Source organism: Carlito syrichta, unplaced genomic scaffold (genome assembly GCF_000164805.1).
Source record: "Carlito syrichta isolate Samal-C Ts95f unplaced genomic scaffold, Tarsius_syrichta-2.0.1 Scaffold288125, whole genome shotgun sequence".
NCBI lineage: Eukaryota > Metazoa > Chordata > Mammalia > Primates > Tarsiidae > Carlito > Carlito syrichta.
Window position 1 is genome coordinate 206,801 of NW_007232221.1, and position 22,682 is coordinate 229,482.

Below are 22,682 nucleotides of genomic sequence, written 5' to 3' on the forward strand. Positions count from 1 at the left end.
GCTGTTCGCTTCGCCCCGCCCCGTCCCCCCTCGCCCCGCCCCCCCGGTCAGCCCCGCCCTGCCCCGCGCCGCCAAGCGGTTCCCGCCCTCGCCCAGCGCCCAGGTAGCTGCGAGGAAACTTTTGCAGCGGCTGGGTAGCGGCACGTCTCGTGCTCCTCAGGGCCACCGCCAGGTTTGCCGAGTCCTGGGACTGCTCTCGCTCCGGCTGCCACTCTCCCGCGCTCTCCTAGCTCCCAGCGAAGCAGGATGGCCGGGACCGTGCGCACCGCGTGCTTGGTGGTGGCGATGCTGCTCAGCTTGGACTGCCCGGGACAGGCACAGCCCCCGCCGCCGCCACCGGACGCCACCTGTCACCAGGTCCGCTCCTTCTTCCAGAGACTGCAGCCTGGACTCAAGTGGGTGCCTGAAACTCCCGTGCCAGGTGAGGAAGGGTCACGCTTTCCCTGCGTCTGGCGGGGGACCAAGGGGCGCGTGGTAGCTGTATCCCAAACGCGCTCGCCCCACCGGGCCGCGGTCGTGCGCCCCGCCGTTGGCCACCTGGGAGTGGTCGATGTGCCTGGGGCCTGATGGATCTACGGAGGGAGAGAGGACGGGTGTGTGTGGATCGAGTCCACATCCCCCAGGCTCGCGCTGCTGTCAGGGAAGGTGCGAGCGGGGGAAACGGTGGAGATCGCCTTCTCGTGAGCGCCCATTTTTTGGGAGGGCAGGAAGGTGGGAGCTGTTTCCACGGCCTCAGCGAACTGGCGCCCCACAACCTAGCCGGTGCCTCGGGAATTTGCCACCCCAGCTCGCACGTACGTGTCAGAATTTCAGCCTTAGCTGGATCACAGCTCCCACCATCCTTTTCCCCAATGTGCCCCCACGTTCTCCTTCCCCAACCTGGGCTTTCGAGGCTCATGGGCCCAAGTGCAGGCAAAGTTGAAGACAGATTTCTGAATACGCAGTGGCGGATGAAGACATGCTGAGGGAAACTTTTGAGTAAGAGGGTTCCCAAAATGATGGGAATTGAGCCTTTCCTTCAAAACAGTGTCTTATCTAGGTTGGCAAAATCGCTTTAAAAAACGGTGCTGTTGGCCCAGGGAGCAGGAGTCCAAAGATGATTTAACTCCTCCCCCTCCCAAATTCATCTGCCTTCTTGACAGGCTGGACCCTGAAGGGAAGACGATTTCAGGTGGAGGAAAGTTTCTGAACGCCTGCCTTTTGTTCTGCACAATCAGATTGTGCCGTAAGGACATATTTTAACCTTAGCCGAGGGCTGCCGCTGTCAACAGATGAATATTAATGGCCTTGTGTGATTGACTGTCCAGCGGTTGGGCTCCTAACGCCCGCCTTAGAATCCAATTAGGACAAGTTGCTACACTGACAATGCGGTCAAGCAGAGTCAGTTTCAAACAGGTTAATTTATCAGAGGTGCGCTTGGAAGAAACAGTCAGTTTTATTCGCTAACCGTAAGACGTTTGTGGCCTCCAGGGTCTCTTCTCGACTCATGCATTCAGCGCGTGTCCCGCGCTTCCGAGGACTCGGGGAGCAACCCTAGCCAAAACTTGGCTGGTGGCTCTCAACAAGTCATGGAGGCGGGCCTGATGGTTGGACCAAGTTGTGAATGCGGATGCGCGCCCAGTTGGCTCTGCCAGCAAGCGCTCACTGGCAGGAGGTTACCTAGGCAGCCAGCGCGCCCTCAGCCTTTTCTTTAGGTTGATGAAAAGAGGCGAGTGAGCCTGCTGTTTAGTTGCAAAGGTAATTGGTCACCCTTTTTGGTGACTGAAATGCATTTGCGCATATGTTAAATATTGCTTTGCAGGATTTCACTCTGAGGGAGGGTCGAACTACCTCTTCCACTGTTAAGTGTTCATAACATACCACGTGGGCGTGTGCAGGAGCTGTAAGGGGCGACCTATGAATCAGTTCCACAGGGCTGAAACAACGGGCGAATCTCTCTCCCCTGGAAGTGCCATGGTAATTAGATTGCTAAGGCCAAAGAACATGCTTTTGTTGATAGTGTAAAAATTGGTCCTTGGAGGCTGAGCCCCCACAAGATGAATAGGTGCAAGATTGTGGTTAGGGCCACATTTGGCTGATTCGAAACCAGGATGTAAAGGTGGTGCTTAAAAAGAAGACAAACGACCAGAGGAAAACACAGATACTCATTTAGCAACACTCCCCTCTACACACACCCTCTGCAGGCACTCACCCTCCCTCGCCCTCCTCCAGCCCTCTGGCTGCCTGCCTCTTTGCAGCATCTGTATAAAAGTATTAGAAGGGCCCACACACTGTGTATGAGATTTGGCCCGGGCTCCCTCTCTCCCTCCAGGCCTAGGGATAGCCATACTTACAGAGAACAGGGACTTGTAATAAAGATTTTTCATTTTCTTCTCCTATTTCACAAATTCTATAGGAGAAGTCACTTTTCAAGGGTTTTCATCAGATAAACGTAACATTCCCTGCTTCAATTCTATTTAACAAACGCAAACGGTGTTGAGCACCTTCTACATGGTGGGCACTATCCTAACTCGTGCAGGATCAAAGCCAAACTTCAAATATAGTTATCCCCACACAGCTACCATATATCCTGAATTTTCTGGGGCAGTGCAGATTTCCAATACTCTGTCTTGGCATAAAACCATGTGTTCTGAATTTTAGTTGGGCAAATATGGTTCTGTAGATATGGAAAACATGGTGAAAATCCTAATGTCCATGTGTGGAAAGAGCTCATCAGTATTTCAGAGAAGAAAAGATAATGGCAGACTAAATACAATGGCAAGTGCATAATTTCAAAGTGAATAAATGTATAATTTGCTACTGTCATTCAGTGGTTGGAAATTGAAAGAGAGCTGCAAATTATTTGATAGTTATGAACCATCAGAATGACCGCTTGACTTTTTACCCCCATCTATATTTTAAGCCATGTTCAGTTTGCCTGCTGCACTGTATTAACTGCATTAAAGCTTTCTTTGTCCCAGATCAAATGAGATTTGGTCACAGTAAGGAGAAATCCTCAAGAATGTCCTGTTTCACTTAGGGGGAACATTTGGGATTGACTGCTAACTTCTGCCATTAGCAGAATTGGGTTAGAGTGGATAAGGTACATATCTTAAGTTAATATGGATGAGAGTAAATGGCATTTGAGATCAGCCAGCCTAAAAAATAAATCACTGGTGCTGAAGGACTATACTGGGCTTCCACAAAGCTGATCTAAAGCCTTACAATCTCATGTTCCCATTTCTCTTGGACTGTTCAGGGCACAGAACACTGTTCTAAATAGCATGTCCCCAAATCCATAGATCTCTTCATACTCCACTTTTTTTTTTTAAGGATTTGTAACTTGGAAAGCACCACAGATGGAAACCAGGCGCACAGAGTTAGCATTTGGCAGAAAAATCCATATAACTGACTTTCAGTGCAGCTCTTTTGCCCTTATTTAATTTAGAAAAATTCAGAAAAAAGCCAATGAGCTCATAAGTCTAGATGTTTATTTTGTTTTGCTTAACCTACCCACAGGCGCAATCAAGAATGGATACAATTTTAGGCAAGGAAAGTGAGCTAGTAATCAGACAATGATGTTTCCAATTGTCTCAAGGGAATGTTACAGAAGTCTGAAAAAAATTCCTCTAAACAAAAATCAAGTGTAATTCACTTTATGAATGCCATACACCACTTTTGTGTATAGGGGGGTGGTATAGGGGGCAGATGGAAATGAGAAAATCAAACAAACCGTGGTAGTGTTGCAACTCCCCAAAGATTGAGGGATCTTGCCTTGGAGGGCCTTGGAAAGTGCGAGAACCAATCCAGAAGGCCAAATGTCTATATGGGTAAAAGGCAGCCTGGAAGAGCCAAAATCTGCTTGGAGTTTCTTGAAATGGATGAAGCAACATAAAAATAAAAAGCAACATTCTTGAAACAAAGAGAGAGTTTGTTTTTTTGTTTTGTTTTTTAGTGTGAGAACTAGCATCCATATCTGGGTTGCCAGCTGTGGTTCCCCAATTAGTTTAATGCAGTTAGCAGTCATAATGTCTGGAAACAGAAAAAGAAGTTAGGTATGATGGGAGGGCTTTCTCTCCTGGGAGATTGCACCAGACATTTGGGTGAATAGGTGATTTGTTAAAACTTTGAAAAAGTTGTATTGTTGTGTGCTAACTTGGAACAGTTAGAAAATTCTTTTAGATGTGATCTGAATGTATTTATTAAGCTAATCCTGATATTGGTACCAAGACGTGTTTAGAGGGAGCCATCAATCTGATGGAGCTGACTGATGACTGGTGGGGTACCTTGTTCTGAAAGGAGTCTAAGACTGCCATCTTCTTGGCAGATTCTGTATTAGGTGCTGAGGGTTCAGGGAGGAGTGAGGCACAGTTTCTTTTGTCAGGGAGCTCACAGTCTAGTAGGGGCGCACACAAGTAAACAGGCTTCCTAGGAAACTTGTAGGATTAAATAGGGTGAAAGGGGCTAGAAAATACCTCCAGGAAATTGGCTGTAATGGTCACAATAGCCAGCCTGGGCAAGGGAAAAGAACTGAAGAGATGAAGTGGGAGATAGTGAGAAGTCTCTTAATAGGGCCGCCATCTTAAAAAGAGTTTTCTTAATTCTTGGAGCAAATTCCATTCTGTAAGCATTAGGAAATTCAGACGTAAGATGATTTTGATGGATGCTAGATGACACAGATGGTGTCAGTTTTGCAATGTGTTTTTTCTTATGGGCTGGGATGTTGTATCCAATATTTTGATGCAATATTTTTGTGCATTCTGTTACTTCCATCTTTAGAGTTGCAATGTTTGCTGTTCACTGTATCCTAGAAAAAGGCTGCTTATTACCAACCTGGGAGAAAAGAGTCCTGGATATGTCTGATATGAGACAAGACAGAAAATATGTTTTCTCCTTAAATGACAGCTATCAATGACCATGCCAACTTCAGTGTTTGATGCATATACAAAAGCATGGGTCTTAAGAGGTATCTTATTACTCATTTCTAAGAAAATTGAAGATAATCACTTATAACTTGTGCACATGATACATCATTTGGAAAGAATTTCACTGGGGATCATGTTGCTCAACTGAAAAGTTCTGGCATGCTGAATTTGTACATTTTTGTGAATGCTTCCTTTTACTCTGATCTCTAGCTTTTTTCTGCATATGGTTATTTGTATGTTTTAGATTATAAGCTTCTTAAAGGGAAAGCATGCATTTGAGCAGTGTTGTCACAAGGAGAAGAACACCATACAGCATTTAGTAAATAATTGACAAAAATAGAATTTCCCGATCATTATGTATTCTCTATGAATTCTCACCTACTTTTAAAAGCTATATGTCATCTTACTTATTTAAAGCTTAAGTCCAAAGGGTTATAGCTCATTATTGGGATGTGTAGGCAAACTTTTAAGGCTACATATATTTTGACTGGAGAAAGACACAGGCTTACCTCAGTTAGCTGGTGACTCTTACCATGAGGCAGGGCTTATTAATGTTGAATACCCAAAGAACAAATTGAAATTAGCACTGTTGTTATGACTGGCTTAGCATCATTAAAGATCAACTATTATTATAGCACATAAAGTGTAGGACATCTCTTAAACCAAATCCTTTTTGATTTAATGTCAGCTAGACCTTTCTCATTAGGGTTGATATTACCATATTTGGGAGCTGAGCTATAACACATGCATGGACCTGTTGAAGTAATGCACAGGTTTCCGTAACCTGGGATAAGAATTCATGTACAGACTCAATTCAAGAGGCTATTCTAGCTATTCAGCCCTAGCCAATCTTATAAATGGGTGTGATGTTTTTGGTAATCTAGGATCTAATGGACATTGTGGGCAGAAAAGTCCCCCGCTCATCTGCCCATATTTAGCAAATTGTCGGGCTTGAAACAGGATCTCTAGCACTCCATTAAGAAATGAGCAACAGAAAATAGAGTCCAAGTCATGAGCCTCAGACTGGCTTTAGAGACAGCATAAAGTAATGGGACTTTACCTTCTGAGACATAATGACAGGCAGAATATTGTTCAGAAAGCAAGGTGAAGGTGGGCATAGAAAAATGTGTGCAGAGAAAAATGTGTGCTTTGAAATGCTGTGTGTGTGCAGGGATGGGAAGCATGCTCATGGGACCATTGTAGTCTCACTTGAATATCTTGTTGAATGTACAAAGTAAAGGAGATTTAGCTCTGTACTTCAAATTAGGGAAATTAAAGATCAATTAGCCAAGTGCTAATTATTAGAAATGCTTGTTTGCAATTTTTTAAACAAAAATAAATCTAGATTGATTACTAAGAAAAGCATTTTCACTCTTGCCTCTTTTTGTGTGTAGCTGGACAAAGCCTCATTTGAGAGTTTGTATTTTTCCTCATGAATAACAGAGTCAATGTTACAACCAAAATGCATTGCTATTGTCCGAACAGTTAATTACTTCTAGAAGCTGAAATTGTATTTATATGCTAGATTAGTAAATCTACTAAGCTCTTTGAAGCGTACTTAATAGGCTTATATTGATAAATAATTGATAGGAAGGAAGATAAAATACAAATGAAAGTGGCAATAAGAGGGGACAGGGAAGTCAAAGCCAATATAAAAGAAACTGCCACCCATTATATCCCATCCATCCACCTGAAAGTTGAAAGATGTACATTTCTCAATAGAAGTGATGACTTTGAAAATCTTCTGTATTTTTCAAAATTTCCATGGTGAAGCATCTATTTATGTGTTATAAATCGAGAATAAGGCAGAACTTAAGAGTAAATTTTTAATTAGCCTTTGTGAGATTGCCTTTTGAATGTAAGTTTGTTACTGGAAAACTAGAAGTCCCAATTATGGCAACTTTAAGGTACATGTTTCTAATTATATCTTCCCTACCAGACTGTGATCTCCTTGAGGTTAGGGGCTAGATTTTATTCATCTTTGCATCCACAGTGGCTAGCACTGTTCATATACAGTACAAATAATAGATACTCAGTACATATTTACAGCACTAAATGAATGGATGGAGTTAAAAATGTATTGCAAACATAAAATTTCCATAAGGTCAATATTTAAGTCATTGCTTTATTTTTACTAATATATTAAAGTTTCTAAAAAAAGAAATTCTTTTTTTAGGTCAAAAATCCATTTGTTGTCTATAGGTAAGTGAAAAAAGATATTAATTTAATTCATTTGAATGCACTATAACTTTCTGGAAGAGGTAGAGTAGCCAAATCTTATAAGAGGTAAGTATTTATTTTGTGTTTGTTTACAGGAATATTTTAAGTAACTTAAAGACAGATTAAAGATACACACACACATATATATAAATGCATATATTTGTCTTCACTTTACAGAACTGTGGTTATTTTGGTTTGTCAAAATAATGCTACTTGGTGTTAGTTACAGAAACATGTACAGAATGTATATGACGCTTTCCTCAGTGTTTGGTGTTTCTTACATATGGCATCAAACTTCATAAATGTACATCTAAAAGGACATAATTCAAAGTGAATTTTCAGCCATGGAAATTGTATTTGGGTAGGATAAAAGGCCTCATGAGAGTCCACTTAATTTCTGTCTGCATTAGGCCAAACTTTCAATTAATTGGCTAGGGATGACCCATCGGGAAGTTCTCCCGGACAGAAACCAAAGTAGGAAAGAGGGTAAAAAAGAAAGAGATGATATTCATTTTTAAAAATTCAGTATCTGTTTGCATACTCTCCTCCTTGATTGTGTTTCTACTCTCTCTTCCAAACTCTGCAATATCAGTACTTACAGTATGTATCATGGCATTCTGGGATTCTCCATTACTCTTTGTCAAATTTTGATTTGAAAGTTTGAAGTTGAGTGAAATATGGTGAAGACAGGAAGAGCTAGAGGGACAGATATAGGGAGGAGATTAAAAGCCCTCACTCTGGTATATATCAGTGAGTTAACTGGCACATAACAGACGGAAAGGATTAGAAGGATGTCCCAATTGCATTTGGTTCCCAGAAATATTTCATCTGTACTTCTTCTTATAGTATCCATGTTTTTTGAAATACATTGCTTATTCATGGCCTCTTCCAGACCCCATGCTTATTGAATGCATAAGCCATGTTTGATTCATCATGATATCCTCCAATATGGTGAGTAGGGTTCCTTGTACAGAATTATTAATGGAATTAATTAATTAACTGGGATTAATGTAAGAATAAACACCTAACGACATAGTCTAAAGGATTAACTACTGTCTAATGAGATTCTAGGATGGCATATAACTATAGAATAACTGATCCTCTGAATGCCTCATTGTCTAAACTGATTTGCAGCAGAGACTGAAGAAGAGGTGATAGAGGTGAAACATATTTGTCTATTCTCTGTGGCCTTGGGAGCCTTGTTGCTCCTCTTTCAAAATGGAAGGTCGAGGAGGAGATAACAAGTAGAGAAAGATTTTTAACTGCAGCTTTACCTAGATGTGGTATTTGGATGTTTCATATATATATATATATATATATATATATATACACACACACACACACACACATATATTCATAGATTATATGCATGTGTAAATATATATCAATGTCTGTTATTTTGATAGCAAGACTTAATAATTATGCATGCTATTTAAACTGTTTGAAAGTTGTTAATTGTTACTCTTAGCAGTAGGTGGTCTTTCACAATCATATTTTACATTTGTGTCATGAAAGCCTTGCTTTCATATATCTCATGTGCACACAATGTAACCACTCATAAAGTGTCTATCTTTTCTGAGTTCCAGCAACCTGCCTGGTTCCAGCACATATACACACACATATTTGTGCATTCATACACGCACACACACATAACATTCCTGCATCTGTATGCCTTTAATAACCCACATAATAAGCCTAACTTACTAACTGGGAAGAGCTATAGGTGTAGCTTTTCAGAGATTGAGTAAGCCAATTTCAGTTGGATTGACCCCAAATTGTTGCAGAGATAATTCTCACTGATATAATAGAACTATTGCTTTTTTTAAAAAATCAAGTTTCATCATTTCTCCAAGTACACAGATGCAATCCTTGTTAAATAGTGATAGTCACTCATACTGTGAATTTGGCCCATTTTGGAGAACTGACTCTAGCACTGCCTGCATTGCATGTCGAGCTCCATAGAAGTGAGAATGTGACCCAAGAAGCAGTTTCCAGGTTAGGTTTCATGGAGTGATTGTACTGGAGACCACATTTATCTGTTTCGGAAAACAGATGGAAATTCACAGAAAAGGAACTCATAATGAACTTTGTGGGCTATCTCTGCATAAATATTTAAAGGTTTTTAATTCATTCTTTACTTCAACCCACATTTATTGTGCACTGATGCTCTACCGGGTACCGAGATAGGAGCTGATGAGCTAGGTAAAATCATTGCCAGCAAAGAGTTCCCTGCCTAGTAAGGGATCCAGATAAGGAAGACCATGAATGTCAAGGGAGTACAATGAGGTCTACCATAGAGCTAAGCAACATGTGGGGTCCTGGGGGCACTTGAACTATGGAGAAGGGGTGCCTCGTTGCCTTAAGAGGGCTTTCATGTGAGGCATGTGCAAAGGTACAGAGTTAAGAGACAAAATGACACATTTGTTGGACTGCAATAGTTTGGATTGGTTGGAGCACAGATGCGGAAGTGGAGGGAGGATAAACTAGACACATAGGCAGGGAATGCTGAGGAGTTTAGGTTGTATCCAAGAATAATGAGAAGTCTTGAAACCATTTTAAGAAGGGAAACATTCAATCAGAGGAGGATTGGAGAGTGAGTAGTGGCAGGAACTTTTAGTAATGCAGGTAATAGGGCAAGGGGTCGTAAAAAGGAGAATAAAAGATAAAATGAGAGAACAGGGGAAGTAGAGTAGACATGACTTAGAGATTGGATAAGGGGGCAGAAGGGAGAGCCCAGAACTTCTAGTTTTTCTGAGCTGTAAAGCTGTAGCACATAATAGGTGCTCAATAATTCTTTGTTGAATAAATGAGTGAAATATAAGAGGAGTATATTTTAAAGGGCTGAAATAGTGAGTTCGATTTTGAACAGGTTGAGTTTGAGAGCTTCTTTGATCATGGAGGCAGAAAGTATCTGTTAGGTAATTCAATAGAAGAAAGAGAAATCAGGACTGGAGGATGCATATTTGGAAATCATCAGCATATAGATGGTAATCGAAGCCCTGGGAATAGATGAGATCACTAGGAATGAGTGTATATATTCTTCTGAAGTTCAGGAGAAGCATACTTGGGACTCATCAGCATATAGGCTTAAGTTGGAAGTCATGGGTGTGGATGATATTTTCCAGGCTTTTGCATGTGACATGTCTTAAAATGTATTTCATCAACATCTGGTGATTTTTAAAAAACTGCCAAAGACTTCAAGAATTCTCTTGATTAAGAAAAAGTATATTTTGTCATGATCCAGGACTTTGAAAATAAGGTAATGTACTACCAAACACACATGTGCATGTGTATGTACACGCATAGAGAGATTTCCATGCAGAGAAATACATTAGAATCAAAAGATCAGATTTGTATTCTTTTTGATAACAGTAATTAATTATTATGTATGTTAGTTAAACTGAAAATCGTTAGTGGTTACTCTTAGCAGTGGGTGGTCTTTCACAATCATACTTTATACTTGTGTTGCGAAAGCCTTGCTCTCATATATCTCATGTAAACACAGTGCAGCCACTCATAAAGTGTCTGTAGCTTCTGAGTTCCAGCAACTTGCATAGTTTCAACATGGTGGCCCCTCTGTCCCTCCCCCTGGGGAAGCTTGCTCCCACTCTAAAGAATGAAAGCTATAACAATGTGTAGCTTTTGGAGCTCTGGTCTATATTCCACTTCAGATTCAGCCCCACTGGCTAGTTTGTGAAACATGTGGTTCCAAGTAAAAGCTAGGGATATTTGTGTAACTGGACTGATCTTTCATAAGTGTCTATGGAGATGTAATATTTTTTGGTTCGGAGGGGAGTTGTATAATTTTCTGTTTCTCTGTCATAAATGGTTTCTTTAGTTTTCCTGTTGTTTAAGCGGTTGCCTTCATCAGCGTTTCTGCTTTCAGTCAACATAAGCCTGAAACTCTGTATTCCAGTGGATTTTTAAAGGCTAGTTTCAGGTTGGTGGAATTGTTGAGAAGGGCCACCAGAGAAGATAATGGAAAATAACATTTAATGAGTGCCTACTATATGTCAGTTGCTTGATATTTAATCTCTCATTTAATCAACACAGCAAACCTGAAAGGAAGGTGGTGTCATCCTCATTTTACAGATAAAGAAACTGAGGCTCAGGAAGATTTACTTCCCCAAAGGTTGTATAATTGGTGGAGCCAGGAGTTGATCCAGATTTGTCTCCATAACTCAAGCTCCTACCAGTATACCCACTAGAGTATGAGGGAAAGGAATATAGTCTGGAGATAAAGTATTTGATTTACGTTCCCACATTCCTTTGACTTTGTGACATTGTACACCGTGGGTTCCCCTCCTACTTGATTCTGTCTTTGCTTGTTTGTCCTCTCCCTCCAACCCTTTGTTAGATGTAAGTGTCCCAGTAGTGTTTGTCCTTTGTCCTTTCATTCTCTCTTTGCTCATTCCCACATCCATTCCCATGACTTCATTATCTCTGCTGTTTGAATGACTCTCATATCTCTTGAATGACCTTGCTCTTCAGTTCAGTATTTCCCAGTTGCCTGCTGGATATCTCAGTCAGGAGGTCCTGCCAGTGCCTCAACTTCAACAGAGCCCAAAATTAGTCCATCATTTTCTTTTCCCATCCACACAAACCTCTCTCTCTCTCTAACATTCTACATTTCTGGTGATAGGCATCTCTGTCCAGCACCCAGACTTGAAAGCTTGAAATCATCTTTGACTTCTCCTTTTACACATCCTGCACGCAAATTAAGTGGCTAAGTCTTGCAAATCTACCTCTATCATGGCTTTCACTCTTATGCCTTTGGCATGTGGGCCCTCTATGTGAGTATAACAGGCTAAGGCAATGAATGCTAATGTGATGATGAATGGGCTAGAAAAAGTCAACAAGATCTCTGCTTGGTGGCTAATAATTTTGTGACTAGTTTGGAAAGCATTATCTCTGCTCCCTTAGATGAGTAGGACCTCTAATCTAGGCCTTGTCTTAAGTTAATGTGGCCAGAAGCAAATATCTCCTGAGATCATTTGGTTTTTACCCTTGGGAATTAATATAGCAGTTATCACTAGTCTTTGAAATGTTTCCCACTTTCTCTTTTACTGGCATTCTGGGGTGTGTCTTCTCTGGCTATCCCCAGAAGTCAGAGTGGAACTTTTGAAGGGTTTCAAAGAACTATAGAAGAACTGTACTTCGTGTTTCAAATAGTCCCTTCTGTTTTCAGGAACAGATTTTCAGCTTTGTTTTCAAACTTCAAAGCTTATTTCTGAAGTAAAGGCTTATTTTCCCCATGGTATTTTGAAGGTTTTATACAAGTGTTAATTTCTAAAACCTAAGTCATATCTTGCCTTTAAAATTTCAGTGCTGTGGGTCAATTTAATAACGTTGCCTGGGTTTTTTTTTTTCCCCCCTTCAAAATCTGTCAGATTGCCTTTTCTTTGTTCTTTGAGAGAGTAAGTTTGCCTCATTCACAAAGCCAGAAGGTGACGTTGGAACCAGCATTTATTCAATCATTCAGAGTTGTTCCCCAACAATATCCAGTTTTATCTTCAAGTTAGATCCTAGTGGCAATGAGACTTACTACTAATGAACAATTCTGGGTAAGATTCCTTTCAGACTCATCAATATTTCATAGGGTAGTGATAATAAGTAGCCTAGGTCATTCTAATTCTCATAATAAAGGAAAACAATGAAATTTCTCTTTGCAGCCCTCCTGGGGTTCAATATACCTGCAAAGCTACTGAGGGCACTCCTCCATCTGTCTGTTGGACTGCTCCCCACATCTTCCCTTTTCCCCTTCCTCCCACCCTCACACACTCTCTCAACTGGTTATAATTTAGAACAGAAGGTGCTTTATGGTTTGTTATATTTATTGAATGGTTTTGTGTTTCTTTTATTGAATGGTTTTGTGTTTCTTGTTCTCTAAAAAAATAGATGAGTGGAATGTTTTATATTTTCCCCTGCATCTTAGATTTAAGTTGTGTTTCCTTTTCCTGTAGCTTCTGATTTCCTTCTCGCCTCTTTCTTCCTCTGCCTCCTCCACATCTGCCTGTCCTCACTGATTCTGGAGAGAAAACAGGCTTTCCATTTCTGCCTACATGTTTGGTTTGGATACTCCTTTACTTCTCTTGAGATATTGTAAAACTATATTCGTTAGTTTGAAAATGAAGCGCTCTAAAATGTACACCAATGAATTTACATTCCACTTTCTAAGAACTCTGAATATTTAAAAGGCTTTTTGTATAGCTACAAGGCTAGCTAGAGCTGACTCAAGTACCTCAGATCATTGCTATGTGGTTTACATTCTCTCTCACTTCGTCATAATTCTCAATGAATGCAAATTGCATCTTTGTTCTTAGAAATCTCTTCTCTTACATCGAATGTTTTCCTTTTTTATGAAGATAAGGGAGCCCCTTTGAAGCACTGCTAGTGTGGGTTAGAACTGACACCTACCTTGCAGGCTAACCAAATTATAGCCTGCTTTCCCCTGATGAAGTTATCACACTTCAGGGACATTGTTTTGCTTGTGGGGTTTTTTTGTCCCAGTTTCAATTTTGACTTCAGGTTAGAGATTGTATTCCAATTGGACTATTCCTTGGTATTTTTTCTTTGTCTTTATACTTATGGGAATCTTTTGTTTGTCCTGTATCTATTATCTCTTCCAAGCTTGTCCAAGGTTGTTAGGTTATGCACTTATGTATAAATATTTAACAAGATAAGTTAGACAAAATGTGCTTAAAGACATTTCACCCCTGCCCCCACCCTCCCACCCCCTAGCTCATTTTTTTGTGTAGAGTCGCAGATGGTTGCTTTATCTTAGATGTTTAGATTTGAAGGACATTCCGTTGCACTTTGCTTGATGGACACAATGAGATGGAAGCGTTTGAATTAATCTTGACTACCAAAATGGTAGCACCAAGTAACAGATAACATTAGGCTTCTCTTCCTATTTTTTTTTTCTAACTAGTTATCCAAACTCCCTTAAGCTGGAGAGTTTTAGGTATGAGATTGTGTGTTTTTAAAGAAAATATTCTGGATAAAGACTAATGTTCTCAAGTCAGGAATAACAATTAGTGCCATTCATTAATCAGGGGGCATGTTTTGACTTTGGGTCCTGGCTAGGAAATATAAACTGTGAAAGTCACACATATATATGAACCTCAGGCAAATTTATGACTTGTCAGCCTTTTAAGGTTAAATTCTTAACCCCAAATCAGGGCTGGCTTTATATGTGGAGTCCGACACATTCCTCTGGGCCACTGGGCACACCCCTCCCCAGCCCTTTGCTTAACAGCAGCTAATGGCCTAATGAGCAAAAAGGATTTCTGCCTCTTATCAGCTGCCTAAACAGCAACAGGAAGGCTGATATACAGAATATAGGTCAAAACCTATATTCTTGAGCCAAAAAACTACAAGGTCAATTTACAATTCTACGTATGTGGTAACTCTTTAGTCATCAATACCTATCAGTAAAGGAGCTACACACTTAAGTTCAAACAAATAGTAATAGTTGTCAAAAGTATGAACAGTCTAATTAATTTTGCTAATAGTTCTTTACTTCTTTGTTTAGTTCTTCTATAAATAGCCTTCAAAAAGCCTTTAATGAGCTTTTAGTTTGTGACCGGAGGTTGCTGTGGTCATACAGCAGTGTTTGATGGTCAGATAGCGATGATGATGGAAGCTAGAATAGTTATATTTGGGCCCAGATTTTGGAGGGGGCTGACAAATAAAGGTAAATAGGTATCTGGTACCTACTTTTATTTATTTTTAAACTGAGCTTTTTGAATATGTATTTAACTTGCCATGGAGTCAGAGAAACCTTTGTGCCTCCTCATATTGTACTCAGACTTTTTAAAGGAGAAATAGTCATTGGCTACTTCTTAGATCCACTTGCAATCCAGGCTCAGACTCACATAGAATAAATATTTTAGGGTATTCAGTGCCCATCGTAGTGAAAGCCCCTTGACTTTCATCTTCTGCATTTGCATGTTTTCAGAGACAATAATGAAAACATTTTTTTCAGATTCCTCTGTGTTATTGAAAATCCTATTTACATAAACAGGCATTGTTGTGGTTTAGGGAAGAATGTGGGGTCTGATTCTTTAGCTCCTTGTATATCTTTGCTAAGTCTTGTCTAAATAGAAGTAATGACGCTTTAGTTTAAGCAGCTTTTCTCATTTAGGTAAGCAGGGTGGTTTGAAATTTCAGTTACTAGATAATTGAGTCTCTTCTTCTTAATTATTTCAGGCATGCAGGTTGCTCTCTTTATAGTAAAGACCCTAAAAATCTAGTAATCTCCTCAGGCATCCACTTGGTAATAAAATCCTGTGTATTTTCAGGGGTTAATCTTCATGATAATTGTGTGTTGCCTCCCCACCCCCACCTTGAAGAAATTCTGCTATTTTTTTAAGGCCTTGGTCTCCTCATAGTTCCAAAAGCACACTTAAAAAATATATAAGGATGTTGCTGGACTTACTGGATCTAGAGAAAATTTAAATGTATTCAGATTCATGCTCATTACACAACTTTAATTTAGAGTTTTTAATAGCCTTTTCATATTTCTTAGAGAATCATGTGCCTGACTTTGCCAGGCTTGGTTTTCTGCCCTGAATGAAAACTGAATATCAGTGCAAAAGTGCAACCTAAGTATCCCCTTTTCTATCCTTTTTCTTGAAAAAAATATTCTCAGAGGTCATCTGGTCAGAGTGAGGTGAGAAAAGCTAAAAAAAAAAAGAAAAAAAGGTCCCAGGTCACCTTCACATCTGCTAGTCATTCCCACTGGTGTGACTTCAATTCAGCAATTTTTTTTATTGAGCACCTGTGGTGGGGGCGGTGCTAATAATCGTTAACATTTACTGAGTCGGGCACTGTGCTAAGCCCTTCATGGGCAACGTCCTACTTAATCCTCACAATGGCACCAGCAGGTAGGTAGTATTATTTCCCCCATTTTGCAGATGAGAAAATTGAGGTTTCAAGAGGTCTAGTGACTTGTTCAATGTCAAATATCTATAAAATGAATTAAACGCATTATTCTGATTCTTAACCACGAATTACTCTTGTGATGGGCTCAGCATTTCTGGGAATTACTTCCGAATCCAGTTTTGAGAGCCCAGTATGTGTGAGATGCTGGGGATTCAAAGTCAAGTACTCCACTCTCCCTGCTCTTGTGGGGAAAGCAGACATGTAGACAGATGAGGACCACATATGTAGGGCTCTCCATATCTGTTTAGGAGAAGGAGGAGGGTATAGAAAGGCCAGTGTCTTGGGCTTGTGGGTATGCTACATCACTAATTCAGCCCAGCATGGGATCATGGCATTTCTTTTCCTGTTTCGTGAACTGCCTCAGTAACTGTATCAACCTGTTTTGATTGTTGCCTCAGCCAACTGTAGCACCAGCTATCATGACCCCAGCACTCCCTAGACATGTATGGTCAGAATGGTTTGGGTTAATTGGCCCCATAGTTCCTGTGTCACCATTTTCCTTTATTTCTGTTCCCCCTCCCAAATAAAAGTGAAAAGTAAATGAAGTAGATATTCCTGAACCAAATTGCTGTGGTCTCAAGAGCTGGTGCTTTCTGAAGGCAGGTCATATAAAACTAGCAACACATAGGGAGACCCTGAATCCAGGCTTGGTTCATTTAGCTTGATCTAGAGCCCTCCTGGCACTGCCTCTTGGAGTCTACCCTGAGCTCTGGAGAGTTCTATATCTGAATCACCCAGAGCCTGATGGAAGAATGAAGTTACTATTACCAATTTTTGAGTTTTTCAGTAAAATCATGAGAATGGAAGGAAAATCCCCAAATCACCTGTTTGGATAATTTATTTGTGTTTTTCATAGCTCCTGAAGAAAGCAAGGAGGAAAAAGTTATTACTGAGCATTGTTGAAAAGTCTTTTATGTGTTGCATTAATAACTTAGATTTTCCTCAATTTTAGGAAACATTTGGTCCAGAAAAAAGGGGAACTCACCAATGTGTGTATGTGTGGGTGGTTTTGAAACAATATCTTTTCGCTTCCAACCTCAGCTTACCCAAAACTCCTGTGTCTCCAAGTTTCTTCTGGTGGCTCTGCAGTGGTTTGCTTGCCAACTCCCCTCCCGTGCACTTTCCTCCATTAAATCTCTTCTACAGAAAGGGGTTGCACCAAGTCTAGACTTCAGTCACATGCAGGAAGAGGACCAATTAGTGAGGATTTTGATTCATATTACATGAAGGCGGGAGCAGAAAGAAGAGGAAAATCTGTCCTTCCTAGTCCTTCAGATGCTCAAGTTCTAACACAACAGTATGTTGAAGATGTATAAAATTACTGGAGCATTTACACAGCTATTCCCCAAGATGGCATAAATGCCACAGCACTAGAGCACATCAGTGTAGACACTCAGATAAGCTGAAGAATGGGGAAAAGGAAAAGATCAATAACAACGTTTCTCACTCAGGGATCAAGAGTGAGTGTTTGGTTTTCTTTTGGTTGCATTTTGCTTAGGTGCAATGTGTATGTTGTACTAACAAGGCAACTGACTCCCTTTTCCACAGGATCCTATCATAGGGAAAGGGGAAAGACATAATAGAGGGCACAGATTATTTACAGTGGCTGAGAATGTAATTACAAGGTGCAATGGCTTGAAACTGAAATTTAGGTTAGCCATTAGAGCTGGGAGAAGCATCTTAACAGTACGGGCAATTGGGCATCGGAAAGATTTGCCTGGGAACTGGTTAAACAGTATCTCCAAAAATGCTGGAGACTAGGGCAGGGGTAATATGAAGAAAAACTTCTAAATTCAGAGTTGGGCTGGAGGCCCAGACTGGCAGGCATCTTTCATTGTTGCTGGGCTCCTTTTGTGATTATTTAATTGCTAATGGCTTGAAACAATTTTTATAGTATTCAAAATATGCCTAATTGGGTAAGCATAAGAAAACAGATGCCTTTGAACAATGAGAATGAGGTATTTAGATTGCTCTGAGTACTCTTCTTTTTTTTAAAAGACGTGGAATACAATTTAGGGTTCAGTATATAAATGTTCATTATACAGGTTCCCTTGCTGATGAGGTGTGCCCCTCTCTCCCCTGGCAGATTCCCACCACTGCCAATCCTGCATCCCCCCTCCCCTGGCAGTTTCCTGTCAATCTTTTTCTTATAGTATTACGAAAATTGTTCAAGGTCCACTTATGAGTGAGAACATGTGATACTCAGTTCTTTGCTTCTGTGATAGATCGCTCAGTATTATAGACTCTAAGTCCATCCAGGTTGCTGTGAAGTTCATGATTTTGTACTTCTTCATGGCTGTGTAATATTTCATCACATATATGTTCCACATTTTTTTATCCTGTCCTCTTTCAATGGGCAGCATGGTTGGTTCCATGTTCTTGCTATTGTGAACAATTGAGCACTCTTCTAACAGACTTTCTGGAATATGGGCCAGTGATTAAAGTGATATTATTTTTTGGCTTCTGCAAGGCTTTTTCCTTCTTATAATATGAGGCTAATATGGTAAATGTAATATTTGGGCTCTGTCAATATTCCCTTCTCAGGGCTGGCCCCATATAAAATTTGGTTTTTATCCCAGTCTATCTTTTTCTTTATCTTTCTCTCTTTTCTGACATCTCCCCTAGTCCCTGTCCTAGTATTCTGGGCCGCCTCCTCTTCCCCTCCTCCTTTTTTCCTGTGTTGGTCGGAAGATCCCAAATAAACTCTTTAGCCTTGAAGTATGAGGGCATTACTCAAGGAGTGTTGCACTTTAAGACAACACCTGATGAATTGGCTTAGCCAAAGTGGTAACTCACCCATTTAGACATTATTAAGCTGTTACATTTAAGTGAAGTAGAAGGGAAGAGGGGGTGTATTTATTTCCTAGGGCTGCCATAACAAATTACCTCAAATTCAGTGCTTAAAACAAATGAAATTTGTTCTCTCACAGTTCTGGAAGCCAAAGCTCCAAAATCATGGTGTCGGCGGGTCTGTGCTCCCTCCAAAGCCTCTTGGAGAGAATCCTTCCTTGCCTCTTGCAGCTTCTGGTGGCTCTAGACAGTCCTTGGTTTGTGGTTATATCATTCTAGTCACTGCCTCCATGGCTTTCTATCCTTCTGATGTCTCTCTTCCATGTGTCTCTTATAAAGACACTTGTCTTTGGATTTAGGGTCCACCCAGATAATCCAGGATAACCCCATCTCCAGATTCTTAACTTAATTATATCGACAAAGATCCTTTTTCTGCTGGGCTCGGTGGCTCAGCCTGTAATCCCGTGCCTTGGGAGGCTGAGGTGAGTGGATTGCATGAACCCGTGGGTTTGAGACCCGCCTGGGCAACTGGGCGAGACCTCATCTCTACAATAAATAAAAAAATTAGCCGGGTGTGGTAGCACGCGCCTGTAGTTCCAGCTGCTTGGAAGGCTGAGGTGGAAGGATCGCCGGAGCCCAGCAGGTCGAGGCTGCGGTGGCCGGGAGCGGCCACTGCACTCCAGTCTGGGCGACAGAGTGAGACTCCAACTCAAAAAAAAAAAGATCCTTTTTCCAAATAAGGTCACATTAACCAGTTCTAAGGTTAGGACATGGACATATTTTGGACAGGAGCGGGTGACACCATTACACCCACTATGGAAGAGAGCTTTCTGGGGCCTCTTGAATCATATCAGTTTCCCAGAGCTCTCTAAGGAGAACTTGTTTGAGGGAATTTTAAAGTTAATTGTAGAAGTAAAATGTCAGTGTGCTTCATGAGAGGGCTGTGAATGGCAACTGCTATTAACTCATTTTTCAAGTGGTTAAATTGAGGACCTGGGGAGTCCAATGACGTGCCCAAGTCATTCTGGAGCAAAATAAGAGGTCTGAAACAGGACGGGCTACTACATTTCTCAGCATGGGCTTTATGTCTTACTGTATGATTGTTGTTGGACTTTTTTATTTGAAAAAAAAATTTCTAAACACTTTTGCCATGGGAAAGCAATTGTTGCTTATTATGCACTTGAGAAATCTTTTTACAGGATCTGTAAGATCAAGGTGATGGTGCACTTTCAATCTGCTGCAGTTTTCTACCTAGTCTTTATGGTTTGCTGAAATATCAGCAACGGGAAGTTTTGGAAGTCAGAAACATCTATGAAGCAACAGATGGCCTTTTTAGGTTCAGGTATACTGAGTTTTAGGTACAACTTGCTTGCAAAGTGGTAAATATATAGTTGTCACAGATGAGACATTTTCTGAAGAAATGCTTTCATACTTGCTTATGACAAAAGGACCAGTTCTAACATTTATGACTGTGGGACATCTCTCTTCTGATGCATTATCAGAGTGTACTAGTGACAACTATTGTGTGTCAACAGATTAGAGTATGGCCTTAATGGAAACACAGAGAGAAAGGAACCTTGGTGGTGATCAGATTCCGCCTCCTACCTAGCGCAGGGATCTCTTCTGTGCTATTTCTGATATTGCTAGCCAAGTTATGCTTGAATACTTCAAGAGACAGGGAGCTTACCATTTATAGGAAGCAGTTTCTCATTGTTGACTAGTATTTGTTCAATCATTCAACAAACATTTATTGAGTGTTTGCTGTATACTGAACACTAAGCTGTTTCAGGGAATCTAAAGATGGCCAAAATATGGTTCTTGCCCACAGCAACTTACAACTTATTAGTGGGGATAAGAAAGGTAAACCTCATCAACAGTGGTACCTGCATAATGTATACCTAACCCTGAATTGTACCCCACACATTTAAAATTAAAAGTTAAAACAACCTAGACTGTAGAATATATTGTTAGAGAAGTACAAAATGTCCTGAAAATTCTGAGAGATAGAGGGGAGGGGAGAAAAAACATGAGAGAGACACTTGAAAGAGACCTTATGATTGAGAAAAAAATTTTTTTTTTTTGAGTCGGAGTCTCACTCTGTTGCCCAGGCTGGAGTGCAGTGGCATACTCACGGCCACCCCAGCATCAACTTGCTGGGCTCTGACGATCCTTTTGCCTTAGCTTTCCAAGTAGCTGGAACTACAGGTGCACGCTACCACGCCCGGCTAATTTTTGATTTATTGTAGAGACGAAGTCTCCCCAAGTTGCCCGGGCTGGTCTTGAACCCACAAACTCAGGCAATCCACTCTCCTCGGCCTCCGAAAGTGCTGGGATAACAGGCTGAGTCACCGAGCCCAGCTTGAGAAGGTTTTAATAACTGAAGTTAGGAGGAGAGCACTCCAGGGACAGGAAGAACATGAGCAAAACAGGGAAGCAGGAAATGGAGGCAGGTATTTGGAAAACATTAAATAAGAGTTTAATTTAAACCTCACAACCACCTTGAGAGTAGGTGTTATTGCCCCCATTTTGTAGATAAGGAGCTGAGGCTCAGAAATTAAGTAACTTGCTTAAGTGGCCAAGTTGGATTTCAAACTCTTGTCTGATTTCAGGATTTTTCCCCTTTGCCACAGTATGCCATTCCATCAGGAAGCTATCTGCCATTAGTTGATTTCTGGAGGTACAAAAGTATATAAAAGAGCATGTGGTTATTATTTGGGATGCAGTGCTGAAAAGGCTGAGTTGTTGGTGTTTGCCTTGGCCCCATACCCATATTCATGTATATTCAAATGATATTGACAAGGCCTTCTTAAAAGGGTAAGAGCAAGTCCTCTGTTTCTTTTGTATCTTCCCAATGCCCAGTCCACCATGGGCTCAGTGGATATTGATTGGCCTACAGTTGGGAAACTTAGACTCTCTAATTTAATCTCTTTGAGGAGAACAGGCCCAGATTTGGGAAGGTACTTGGTTAAGTCACACAACTGATTTGGTAGCAGAATAGATTACAACATTTTAGCCTTGGTAGAGAAGAGCTCTTTCCCCCCTGATGTAAATTCATCCACGGAAGGAGGGGCCTAGCCCTTAGATTGAGTATAGGGTGTTGAAATTCTCAGCTGTTCCTCAGGTCTGCATATTTAAAGATTGTATCTGAAAAATAAAAATTATACATCTCCTGAAAGACAGGATCTCAGCTACTTATCTGAAAAGAATAACAATTAGTGACGGGGTGACTAGGGGAGACAGGAAAATTACCTAAGCTTTGTCCCTCTGCTATAATTCTAAACTAAAAGATTCTGTATCCTAACTCCAGAGTAACTGGCATTATTCTTCATCCCAATTTTCTTTGTATTTGGGAGTTTCCCCTCATCTAAGTAATCAACGATGTGTTTGTGTGTATGACTACTTCTGTTCTTCTAAAAGTTGCTCTAGTAGCACCAATTAATCTGACCCAGTTCCTTTAAAACTGAACTCTCTTGAAGTTCTGGCATTACCTCCAAGTGAAAGGGGAGGGCATTAAACTAAAACCACAGTGGGCCCCTTGAGATATAAAGATGAGTCAGTCAAGGGTCTTTCCCTCAAGGAACTTAAATTTAGTGAACATAAGGCACGCATATATAACTATGATGCAAGTTAGAGGGTGTAAGAAGTGTCTTTATAAAAGATGGAGAGTGCAATGGGAATTCAAAGGACAGAAAGCTTTGGAAGTGTATCTCATGTTGTTCACATGAACATTATCTTCTGTAGGAATTCAGCCTAAAGATAACTCGGAGTCAATTGTAGCAGGACCTACATAGCTCCTCCTCATCTAGCCCCGTCACCCTATAC

General features: G+C 40.7%; 1 protein-coding gene across 1 annotated transcript in view; it reads left to right on the forward strand.

Annotated features, from left to right (window-relative positions):
* Positions 1-5: 5 nt before the first annotated feature.
* LOC103255428 (glypican-3-like) overlaps positions 6-22,682 on the forward strand; it is a gene marked incomplete at its 3' end in the record, with an annotated part of 83,993 nt that continues 61,316 nt past the window's right edge. Inside the window, exon 1 of the mRNA XM_008053371.2 lies at positions 6-421. Within this exon, the coding sequence (XP_008051562.1) occupies positions 247-421 (175 nt within the window). The remainder of the gene's footprint in view (positions 422-22,682) is intronic.